This window comes from Bufo gargarizans, chromosome 10, assembly GCF_014858855.1.
Source record: "Bufo gargarizans isolate SCDJY-AF-19 chromosome 10, ASM1485885v1, whole genome shotgun sequence".
NCBI lineage: Eukaryota > Metazoa > Chordata > Amphibia > Anura > Bufonidae > Bufo > Bufo gargarizans.
The window spans coordinates 42,178,722-42,191,484 of record NC_058089.1 but is presented as its reverse complement, the minus strand read 5'-3'; the positions used below and the strand labels follow the sequence as shown (position 1 = coordinate 42,191,484).

Genomic DNA, 12,763 nt, shown 5'->3' with positions numbered 1-12,763 from the left:
AAAGTGACATCTGGCTGTAGTGGCAAAATGTGATTGAAAATGGCACAAGAAACCTGTTAAAATGCTGTGTGTACATCCTACCCTACACCATTAGTTACCAAGCAAAAACACACAGCCAGGTGACTATCGGAGAGCACTGCACAGGGATTTTATTACTTCTTTTTCTCCCTCCTAGTAAAGCAAGCAATTTCCACATGGACATGTCTGCAAAATGTATCATAGTATTTTAAAGGGGTTGTCCCATCTGGGACATTTGAGCCATACATCTCAAGAGATGCAGGTTCCACCTCTGTAACCTGCTCTTATCTCCAAAAGTATTCACTGCTATAGGAATTCCTAAAGGCTCAACTGTTTTCGGAATGAATAGAGGGATGGCCGCACATCAGCATCTTGTTCAGCATTTCTTTTGGGGTGCTGTTCCTGAGATAGGAGAGGGTTCCAGAGGTTGACCTTCACCTATTGGACTTTTATCCTACCGGATGGAAATACCCATTTAGTAATGAAAACTCTGGTGACGGGTTCCTTTAAAAAAATGATATAGTGATGCTGAATGGTGATGTTGCACAGGGTCACTTCTTTTCTAGTGTTAATGCGTGATCAATGCCATAAGAGGAGGGCTCAGCATTAGGCGATAATTGGTGATCATTTCATATAGTGACTTTTCCCTTTCTTTATTTTCAGCTCTTTACTGAATATGGACGTTTAGCTATGGACGAAATCTTCTTGAAGCCATTCCAAGTGAGTCACACCGGTATTCATGATAAAAAATAAACCTGTTGGCCACTAGGTATCTGAGATGCATTAGTCTGAGACTTTCAACAAAAATAAGCTACGTTCAGGTGGCTGAAGAACAGTTTTCCTGTTTTTTTGTTTGTTTTCATTGTAGCCCAGGAACTGGCAATACAGTATCTGCACTGCGTCCAAGACTAGAGAAGTGGCTGCTCCACCTCACTTTTATATAAGTATAGGCTGAAAAAGACACCAGTCCATCAAGGTTAACCAGTGATGGTTATGAACTTGTTCTGTCACATCTCAGTACTCTGTTTCCTGAAACTGTCGTCTTGTTATATACTATGTGACTCCTTTTTGTTCTTTACAGTACTTTGCCAACGTTTTAGGCCAGTGTGGAAATGTTGCAAAGTAAGATTTTTTTTTAAAATAGAAGTGTGAATAGTTATTTAATGAACTAAAAAAAATGCAAAGCAAGTTTACTGCGCAGCCTAGCATCCGAGAACATGTCAGCCAGTCATGTTCCCTCAGCAGCACAGGGGAGAAGGAGTCACTTCCTCCCTCCCCCTGTGCCGCTGCTGCTGTCAATAAGAAGAGAGACGGGAGGAGGAGGGGCGGGCGCACTGCGCCACCAATGAAATTAGAGGACCCTGCATGGGTCCAAACATTGTAAACTAACTATCAGGATATGTAGAGCGGTGCGCAGGGATCACACTGCACTTACTATTATTCCTGGGCACCACTCCGTTCTCCCGCTGTGGCCCCCGGTATATTCTCCCGCTCTGTATGCTAATTGCTAGCATCGGAGTAATGGGGGGGAGACTGCCCTTTTTCTCAATGGCCATTCCGTCTCCCTGGCTGTAGTGCTGTCCAATCACTACGCAGAGCGCCAGAAAGAGGAGAAAAAAAACACCTCACCTTCTCCCTGGTTGTGACGCTCTGCGCTTTGATTGGACAGTGCTACAGCCAGGGAGAAGGAACGCCCATTGAGAAAAAGGACAGTCTCCTCCACCATTGCTCCGATGCTAGCAATTAGCATACAGAGCGGGAGAATATACCGGGGGCCACAGCGGGCAAACAGAGCGGCGCCCAGTAATAATTGTAAGTGCAGTGAGATACCTGGGCGCCGCTCTACATATCCTGATAGTTAGTTTACAATGTTTGGACCATGAAAGGGTCCTCTTTAAGCTTTAATACAGGAGGCAGGTGCCGGCAGCAGAATCATATAGCCGGCACACAGCCTCTGACAGGGAGCTGCGATCAGCGGCAGATAACCCACTCAGGTGTGGCACCTGTGGGGTTAACTGCCGCTGATCTGCTTCTGACACTCGCTTCCTGTATTAAAGGTTAATTATCATTGGTGACGCAGTGCGCCCCCTCTCCCCAGTATTAAAATCATTGGTGGTGCAGTGGCCACAGGGTCCCCTCCGCTTCTCATTAGTGGCAGCTTCTGATCGGAGCTCCAGCAGTGTAATCCTGGGGCTCTGATCGGTTACCATGGCAGCCAGGACACTACTGAAGCCCTGGCTGCCATGGTAACATCCCTGCTGCTGTGTGTACTATGCACAGGGCAGCAGGGAGAGTGTGAAGTCCTATTCACCCTAATAAGGCTCCATCAGGGTGAATAGGACAAGGGATTAAAAGATCCCAGGTTCTAGCCCCTAAGTGGGGAAATTATTAAATAAAAAATGTAAAAAAAAGTAAAAACACACCAAAATATTAAGTATAAATCACCCCCTTTCCCAATTTAAAATTTAAAATGTATAAACAATAAATAAATAAACATTATAAATAATGGAAGTGGGGCACACTCTAAAAAATTGCAGACAAAAATTACAGCAGGTAAAATGTGGACAATAAAATAAAATAAATCCTAAATATGATCATAAAAACACAGTATCTAAAAACACATTAAATACGGCACTATATTTAGTTTGTGCATGGATCCCAATATAAACTTTAGATTCGGATAGCCGATAGATTCGGATGACCGATCAAAGGTATAAAGTCACTGGTTTTACTTGGTATAAAGTCCTATTTGTGGGGTTAATCTTTTACAAGATCTCTCTATATAGGGGGATTAATTGGTATTAATACCCCTATATAGAGAGATCTTGTAAAACCGAGGAAGTCTGGATAAGCGCTATTTTAACAGTGAACCGTTGAAACGAACTATTGCTATCACGCCGGTGACGCAGGGCATCTACACCGCGTGCAACAAACGAACTTCACTGGAGCGAAAAAATTCCAATCTGAGCATCAGCTCTTGAGACCGGAGCCAAGATAGGTACGCCGAGTCGAGAGCCTATGATCCAGTATCAAAAGACCCTCGGGTAAGCCTCTATACATCTTTAACAAGCGATCGCTTTCACATCAAATACAGCGGGACGCCGCTGTGCGTATGGATAGTCTGATTATTGAATGACTAAACTTTCAGTCTACATACGCCTTTGATCACTGCCACTATTGGCGAGTAAAGATTTTCTGCAGGAGAGGATTATTCATATTAACCCCACAAATAGGACTTTATACCAAGTAAAACCAGTGACTTTATACCTTTGATCGGTCATCCGAATCTATCGGCTATCCGAATCTAAAGTTTATATTGGGATCCATGCACAAACTAAATATAGTGCCGTATTTAATGTGTTTTTAGATACTGTGTTTTTATGATCATATTTAGGATTTATTTTATTGTCCACATTTTACCTGCTGTAATTTTTGTCTGCAATTTAATACACACTTGTTGTCATTTTATTGCTTTACCATTAATAGCGTTAATAAAGATCCCTATACTTTTTAGAGTGTGCCCCACTTCCATTATTTATACTATTTATCACTTTCAGACTGGGTGTTGTCTGTTAAGTGGGTGCACCTCTGTGTGGTTCTCCACCCCATTTTAGTGCGACATTCCCTGTTTTGTAAATAAATAAACATATCGCCACGTCCAAAAGGTCCAAACTATTAAAATATAAATAAAAAAATCTCCTATGCAGTGAATGCCGAAACAGAAAAAATAAATAACTGCGCGATTCGCCATTTTTTTTTTTATGCTGAATGCACGCGGCTTTTTTGGTGGTTTAGTTTTTTTGCATGGTATCATAATACTTTTTTACTGTATTGAAATAGAATAAAATTTTTCGTAACGCAACAATCCTAAATCAAATCCGTATTTGGTGTGACCACCCTTTGCCATTAGAACAGCATCAGTTCTTCTAGGTACACTTGCACACAGTTTTTGAAGAAGCTCAGTAAGGTGGTTTTTCCAAATTTCTTGGAGAACTAACCGGAGATCGTCTGCTGATGTATGCTTGCACACATCCTTCATACAATTCCAGACAGACTGGATGATGTTGCGATCAGGGCTCTGTGGGGTCATATCATGACTTCCAGGACTCCTTGCTCTTCTTTACAGTGAAGATGTTTCCTTATAACATTGGCTGTATGTTTGGGGTTGTTGTCCTGCAGCAGAATACATTTGGAGTTAATCAGATGCCTTCCTGATGGTACTGCATGACCGCTAAGTATCTGCCTGTATTTCTTTTATTATCTTAAATTTTTCTTTTAGACCTTGATGTTTTTGGTTCGTGATTGGAGCTTTCCCTATGAGTATCCATATGGAGCTGAGGGAGGTAATAAGTTTCTAGAAAAGAGATTAAGGGTAAGTAACATATACTTAAAGGATTGACTTTGCCTGCTTTCTTCCTAGGTTCCCTTAGTTCTCAATTGTGCACATTTAGGAAAAATGATGCTACAAAGTTTCTGTAGCAAAAATTATGATACACATTAAATAGACTGTGTGGCATTTCTCTTAGTATACATTGTACACATCCATATCATAAATTTAATAGGTTCCCTATAAGGGTACCTTCACACTAGCGTTTTTCTTTTCCGGCATAGAGTTCCGTCCTAGGGGCTCAATACCTGGAAAAAAACTGATCAGTTTTATCCTAATGCGTTCTGAATGGAGAGCAATCCGTTCAGGATGCATCAGTTCAGTCCCGCTTACGTTTTTTGTTCTGTGAAAATACTGCAGCATGCTGCAGTTTTCTCTCCGGCCAAAAATCCTGAACACTTGCCGGAATGCCGGATACAACATTAATTTCCATTAAAATGCATTAATGCCGGATCCGGCCCCAAGTGTTCCAGCAAAACGGATCCTGATTTCCGGTCTGCGCATGCACAGACCTTTAAAAATGCAAAAAATAAATAAATACTGGATCCGTTTTTCCGGATGACACCGGAGAGACTGATCCGGTATTTCAATGCATTTGTCAGACGGATCCAGAATCCTCTGCCGCAAGTGTGAAAGTACCCTAACTATGCAATGAAGTAAGAGTCATCATGGGCTTCCAGTGTGATACCACTAATGCTCTGGTTGCTCTGAGACTGAAAGGTAAAACATCATTAACTCAGAAGACGAGGGATAGCTATGGAGAAATGTTCTTAGCTCATTGTTGAGACAGCCTGGCTTTTTGTATTTAAACTCTAATTTGTAACCTTCTACCCTTGCCGATCAGGTAAAGCAAGATCAGCATGAAGAGATCCAGAATGTAAGAAAACACATTCACTCCTGTTTTACCAGTGTGAGCTGTTTCCTTCTCCCACACCCTGGGCTTAAGGTTGCAACTAGTCCTCAATTTGATGGCCGTCTGAAAGGTTTGTGAACATTTTCATTAAAAGCATAATATTAAGTTGACTAAATCCAATAATACGATCTCGCTCCTACATACCATCCAAAATCCAACCAGTGGTTCAACTTCCACTATATTTCATTGGACAATATACCGATGACTAAATATGTTTCACAATAAAATAATCTATCAATAATAATAGTCTATTAATAGTAACTTGGGCTGAAAAAAGACATACGTCTGTTTAGTTCACCCTACAAAGGTTTATCCCGGGGAAGGCAAAAAGCTCTCATTAAGTAGAAGCCAATTTTCCTCATTTTAGGGGAAAAATTCCTTCTCTACTCCAATCAAAATAAGTCCCTGGATTAATGACCCTTCTACAGAATTCTAGTAACTATAGCCTGTAATATTACACTCCAGAAATACATCCAGGCCCCTCTTGAACTCTTTTAGTGAACTCCCCATCACCACCTCCTCAGGCAGAGAGTTCACTGCTCTCACAGTAAAGAATCCTCTTCTATGTTGGTGTAGAATAGTCTATCAATACGGACACTGATAATCGACTGGCAGGATAGTGTCCAGAAACGATCAGTTGTGACTGTGCTCTCTGTTCTAATGTGGATGCTCTCCAGATGGTGGCATTCTAAGTGACATCACCGGTCAAAAGAGTTCTAGCATCCAAACTGCAAAACACGGGCACTTTTTGGAAAACTTATGCAGTTTCCTTTCTCGGTGAGGTATTGAAAGAAAGGGATGCAAATGAGCTCTTGGCAAGCTCTGCCTCTAATGCCACCAGATGTAAGGCAGCTATCCTATAAGGCCTATTGCACACGGCCGTTTTTTTTTCCCGTTTACTGGCCGTTTTTTGCGTTCCGTATACGGAACCATTCATTTCAATGGTTCCGCAAAAAAAACGGAATGTACTCCGTATGCATTCCGTTTCCGTATTTCCGTTTTTCCGTTCCGTTTTAACATAGAACATGTCCTATTATTGCCCGCAAATCACAGTCCGTGGCTCCATTCAAGTCAATGGATCCGCAAAAAAAACTGAACACATACGGAAATGCATCCGTATGTCTTCCGTTTCCGTTCCGTTTTTTCCTGAACCATCTATTGAAAATGTTATGCCCAGCCCAATTTTATCTATGTAATTACTGTATACTGTATATGCCGAACGGAAAAAACGGAACAGAAACGGAAACACAACGGAAACAAAAAACGGAACAACGGATCCATGAAAAACGGACCGCAAAACACTGAAAAAGCCATACGGTCGTGTGCAATAGGCCTAAGTCAGCGTTCAACCCTTTAAATAGGCCTTGAGACATGACTTGGATAGTAAGTAAGCCAGCATCTCCTCTGCAGACAGCTGCTTTGGGGTGATTGCCTCTCATCAGTCTAGAACAGAGAGTACTGGCTTAACTGGGTGAGAGGCCCAAGTCAGGATTTAAAGAAAGGGATGCAAATGAGCTCTTAACAAACTCAGCCTCTAATACCAGCAAAGGCCCATTTAAAGGGTCGATCACTGACTTATAGGATAGCTGCCTTACTTCTGGTGGCATTAGAGGCAGAGCTTGCCAAGAGCTCATTTACATCCCTTTCTTCCTAGAATTCTAGAGTAGCATGTATGGCCTATAAGCCTCCTCACGCCGATTAAGGCGCTCTCCCCAAGAAGAGATCGTACCCCCTACATTCAGTGAGGTCTGATGTGATGGTCGCTGCCTATATACTTTTCGGCACTAGAAGAACAGATTTTGTCTATGTATGTACAAAGTAATTTTTGCTGGGATGAGTTGTCCTGCTTTGTTTCTGTAACAAACATTGTATCCAGTGTTTATTCCCAGCTTGAAGTCATGAGCATTGTATGTTTTGAATGTGTTATCTCCTGTTGAAATAATTAAAATATTACACCGTTTTTCAAATGGGCATTCTGAGTAAGGGTACTTTCACACTAGCGTTTTTCTTTTCCGGCATAGAGTTCCATCCTAGGGGCCCTATACCAGAAAATAACTTATCAGTTTTATCCTAAAGCATTCTGAATGGAGAGAAGTCCGCTCAGGATGCATCAGGAGGTCTTCAGTTCAGTCTCTTTGACTTTTCAGGATGGAGATAATACTGCAGCATGCTGCGGTTTTATCTACGGACAAAAAAACGCTTGCCTGAATTTTTTTCCATAGGAATGTATTAGTGCCGGATCCGGCATTAAACATGCCAGATCCGTCCTTCCGGTCTGCACAGGCGCAGACGTTTAAAACTGTGAAAAAAAATTATAGAAACGGTTCCGTCTGACAAATGGACAGACGCATCCGTTATTGCAATGCATTTGTGAGACTAATCCTTATCCGTCTACAAATGCTGTCCGTTTGCATGCAGAGCGACGGAACTGCTTGCCGCAAGTGTGAAAGTACCCATATAGAGTGAAAAAGTCTTCCCTAGATCATACACAGGAGGACTTCATTTTGGTTTAGGCTTTTTCATATACCTGTTGTGGTCTCCGAGGGAAAAAAATAATTAGCTGCTGCTATGATTACGCCTGTTTTGTATCCTTTTAAAATATGTGACATTTAACTAAATAAAAAACAAACAAAAAAAAACTGAGTATATTCATTTGAATACAAACAGCTTAATTTCTCTCCATCTGATTTTTACTCCAAGGTCTGATCAGCATTTACACCTTCTACATTGGGTGTAAACATTACTGTTTTGGTTAGAGGTTTTTAAGATTACATAGTTTTTCTCCTCTAGGCCTTATACACACAGCCGTATTTTTCTTCAGTGACCTATCCACCTAGCACACAGACCCTTTCATTTCTATGGGGCCATGCACTCATCTGTATTTTTTGCACATCCATGTTGCCGTTCTGCAAATTCTGGAATATGTTCTATTCTGGTCTTTATGGTGGACAAGAATAGTAATTTCTATTGATGGGAGTGAGAAAAGAGTTGTTCTCTTGAGATCTGGTGAATCTCACGAGAACAGGCTATGTAAGCGAGTATAGTACTTGCTTATATAGACTGTTCTTGTGAGATCTTCCCCACCGCTATTGGACAGCGTCACTGCCAGGAAGAAGGAGACGGCCACTGAGAAAAGCGGACGTCTCCACCCAGTACTGATGCTCTGCATTGAGATATATGGCGACAAAACTTCAGGGAATCACAGCGGGGCAACCAAGGGGCGTTTCAAAAAAGATAAATTATTGTAGCATCAGCGGAGGGTATTCCCTATATTAGGCCTGCACGCTATAGCGCCAAAGCAATCGTATCGCGATAATTGATTGCAATATGGCGATTTGGCGGAGGCATGGTGTCCTATGGCGGCAGCATGGACAACTGTGACGTCGCCTTGGGCTCCGGTGCTGCCAACAAGCGCTTCTGTGGAGGCGGCGGTGATGATTGGAGCAGCAGTCCACCTGACTGCTCTCCCCTAACGTGATTGGCGGCGTACGTATGCTCCCAGCAGTGCTTAGTGCTGGGAGGAAATTATATAAAAAGCCCCTCCCTGCAAATATGTTATTTAATCTAGTAAAGGATGTTTTATTTTGAAAAACGCTGTGCATTTCAGTTCTTGAGTTGAGCATAACTACATTTCAGCATAATCAGTAATTTGTGTGTGCGCTTTTGCCTTAAAAATACAAGCAAATAGATCTCTAGCACATATCGTGCAGCCCTACTCTATATACAGATACTCAGCTGAGAAAAAAAAACTGTGAAAGGTCCTCTTTTAAAGCTCACAGCCCCATCCATATTTTGGTTTGCAAACCATACTTCTGAAAAATATGGATACCTTTTGTGTGCACTCCACACTTTTCCCTAGCCGTGAAGAAGTGCGCTGCGATTGGACAGCGTCAGGAAGGAGACGCCCACTGAGTCTCTTCCTCCCTCTACCAATGCTCTGCATTAACATATATGGCGCCAAAACTTTGGGGTCACAGCGGGGCAACCAATGCGTGTTTCAAAAAAGAAAAATCCCCTAGTGGAGGGTAATCTCCATGTACAGATACTCAGTTAAGGAAAAAAAAACAGTGAAGGGTCTTCTTTAATGAAGATTTAACACCTTAAGGACCTTGCCATTTTTCATCTTCAGGACCAGGGCATTTTTTGCAAATCTGACATGTGTCACTTTATGTGATAATAACTTTAAAACACTATTAATTATCCAGGCCATTCTGGGATTGTTTTCTCGTCACATATTGTACTTCATGATAGTGGTAAAATTAAGTCAAAAACTTTCATTTTTATTTATAAAAAAAAATACAAGATTTACCAAAAATTTGGAAACGGTTGCAAATATCAATTTCTCTACTTTTATAATAGATAGTAATAACTCCAAAAATAAATATTACTATACATTCCCCATATGTCTACTTCATGTTTGGATAATTTTGCGAATGCCATTTTATTTTCTGGGGACGTTAGAAGGCTTAGAAGCAAATCTTGAATTTTTCAGAAAATTTCCAAAACCCACTTTTTGAGGACCATTTCAGGTCTGAAGTCACTTTGTGAGGCTTACATAATAGACACCACCCAAAAATGACCCCATTTTAGAAACCACACCCTTCATAAGGATAATGTGGAAGTTTTGTTGGTACTAGTTTAGGGTACATATGATTTTTGGTTGCTCTATATTACATTTTTTGTGACGAAAGGTAACAAAAAATTAGCTGTTTTGGCACAGTTTTTATTTTTTGTTATTTACAATGGTAATCTAACAGGATAGATAATGTGGTATTTTTATAGAGCAGGTTGTTATGGACACGACAGTACCAAATATGACTTTTTGGTTGTTTGTTTCAGTTTTACATAATAAAGCATTTTTGGAAAAAAAATATTTTTTTTAGTGTCTCCATATCCTGAAAGCCATATTTTATTTATTTTTTTCATTTTGGTTGACTGTCTTATGTAGGGGCTAAATTTTTTCAGTATGAGATGACAGTTTGATTGGTACTATTTTAGGGTGCATATGACTTTTTGATCTCTTGGTATTACACTTTTTGTGATGTAAGGTGACAAAAAATGGCTTTTTTGACACACTATAAAGGGACACTGACAGGCCGAATAAGCATAATTAGCTGTATATATGTATGCACAGGTCTTCTATTGTGTAATAAAAACATATAAGTCTAACCCCTGTCCACCTTATGAATACTGTAAAATGATGTTTTTATAACCTGCTAGAATTGCTCGTCTTTCTGCCCACCGGGCGGCGTTTCAGCTTTACTTCTGCCGAGGCAGCCTCCCCCAACCACCGTTCTGAAGCGCCGCCCAGCTCATCAATATTCACTTAGCTGGGCGGCTTCTGCTGTCCCCGACGTTCCGAGATCCGACGCATGCGCCCGGGATCACAGCGCGCCTGCGTCCCCTCTGCTTTGAGGCCGCTTCAGCCTCTGCGTTCTGCGCCTACGCCGGGCACTTTTCTCAGCAGCGCAGAAGCCGCCCAGCGAAGTGAGTCATGGCATCGCAGGCAGACTGCAGACCCTGGTCAAGGCAAATTAGAATTGATAAAAAATAGCTCCTATTTTAATTAAATATGCCTGGCTTGCTCATAGTTATAGTTGCTTTTTTTTTTTTTTTTTTTCTTACAGATATTGCTCCGGAATTCACAGAGCAGCTCATTGAATTGGTTCCTCTTGTCCTTGGCCCCAAAAGCCTGATGGAAAAAGAGATAAATGGCTCGAAAGTAACCTGCAGAGGACTTCTGGAGTATTTTAAGGTAAACTGTTCAATAGCAAAATATTAGCTTGAATCTATTGTATATATTTCTTTACAGATAATTTTTGAATAATCTGTTTGTAACAGAAGCCATCATACGGTGGAGCCAAACAGCGCCCAGTGAACCCTATTGCTTGACAATGGTTATATCTTTGGTCTGCTAAAGTTTTCTTCATTTTGATGGACAAGATCAGCTCTGCATGCTTCGCTATCCTTGCTATCAAAAGTGATGTAAATCCCCAAGGAACACCCAGGGCAGGAATGAAAACATATACACAAAATCACCTTTTATCCTCAGTCTGCTCCTTACATTTCATTGGTTTTCCATGTGCCAGCATTGATTCATCAGTTAAATATTGATTAATAAAATTAGTTGCACAGTGTTGGAGACCAACGTTATGTTCTTACTGCTTTGTGGTTTTCAGTTATAATAATCTTTTAAAGAATTACATTTTTCGATTAATAATGTGTTCGTATCTTTTTTTTTTTTTTTAAAGGCCTACATAAAGATTTATCAAGGTGAAGATTTACCCCACCCCAAATCTATGCTACAGGTACGACTAACATTGTAGTTCTTTGCAAATTACAAAAACTCCTTCTATGTTGTCCAGTTTTTGTGTGTAAATAAAACAAAAAAAAACATGTGCCCCTCTCTTCTCAGGCAACAGCAGAAGCCAATAACCTGGCAGCTGTAGCTTCAGCTAAGGATTTATACAACAGCAATATGGAGAAGGTGAGTAATTTTTATTAAATGGGTATTCCTATTTAGGACGTTTCTGTCATATCCACAGGATGTGTCTAAATGTCAAATAGGATCGGTTTCTAAAGGTGGGACTCATGCTATGTCAAGAACAGGGCCTCATCATGTCTTTCTTGGAATGGAGAGATGGCCGTGCATGCGTGGCTCTCTCCATTCACTTTAAAGGGAACCTGTCACTGGGATTTTGTGTATAGAGCTGAGGACATGGGTTGCTAGATGGCCGCAAGCACATCCGTAATACCCAGTCCCCATAGCTCTGTGTGCTTTTATTGTGTCAAAAAACGATTTGATACATATGCAAATTAACCTGAGATGAGTCCTGTCCCTGACTCATCTCACGTACAGGACTCATCTCAGGTTAATTTGCATATGTATCAAATCGTTTTTTTTTACACAATAAAAGCACACAGAGCTATGGGGACTGGTTATTGCGGATGTGCTAGCGGCCATCTAGAAACCCATGTCCTCAGCTCTATACACAAAATCCCGGTGACAGGTTTCCTTTAATGGCACTTCTGAAAATAGCCGAGCACTAACCTCAATTCCCGTCGGGTGTGACAGGGCCTCGTTCTGCTGATAAGAAAGAGTCCCAGAGGTGGGGCCCGCAACCATCAGATATTTCTGACCTATCCTGTGCGTATACTGTAAATGGCCCATATGGACGCTGCTGCTGGATTACAGGGTGGTTGTAACCCCTGGATACGAGTAGTGTATAATGCAATGGAAAAATGAATCAAGCCAGCAAATGAGGCAATATGAACAATCACAATACATTAGCAACTGCCTTGTATTAACTGTGTCTACATGGTAAATGTCATTTACTGAAGTGAGACAACCCCTTTAAACCCCTTAAGGACACAGGGCGTACAGGTACGCCCTTGTGCCCTGGTACTTAAGGACACAGGGCGTACATGTACGCCCTGTGCATTTT

General features: G+C 41.2%; 1 protein-coding gene across 1 annotated transcript in view; it reads left to right on the top strand.

Moving 5' to 3' along the window:
• The window catches only part of ATL3 (atlastin GTPase 3), a 90,848-nt gene that overhangs the window by 63,220 nt on the left and 14,865 nt on the right, over nt 1-12,763 (top strand). The window contains exons 6-11 of the mRNA XM_044270978.1: nt 682-738; nt 4,298-4,390; nt 5,250-5,388; nt 10,946-11,073; nt 11,570-11,626; nt 11,734-11,805. Of these exons, the coding sequence (XP_044126913.1) occupies nt 682-738; nt 4,298-4,390; nt 5,250-5,388; nt 10,946-11,073; nt 11,570-11,626; nt 11,734-11,805 (546 nt within the window). The remainder of the gene's footprint in view (nt 1-681; nt 739-4,297; nt 4,391-5,249; nt 5,389-10,945; nt 11,074-11,569; nt 11,627-11,733; nt 11,806-12,763) is intronic.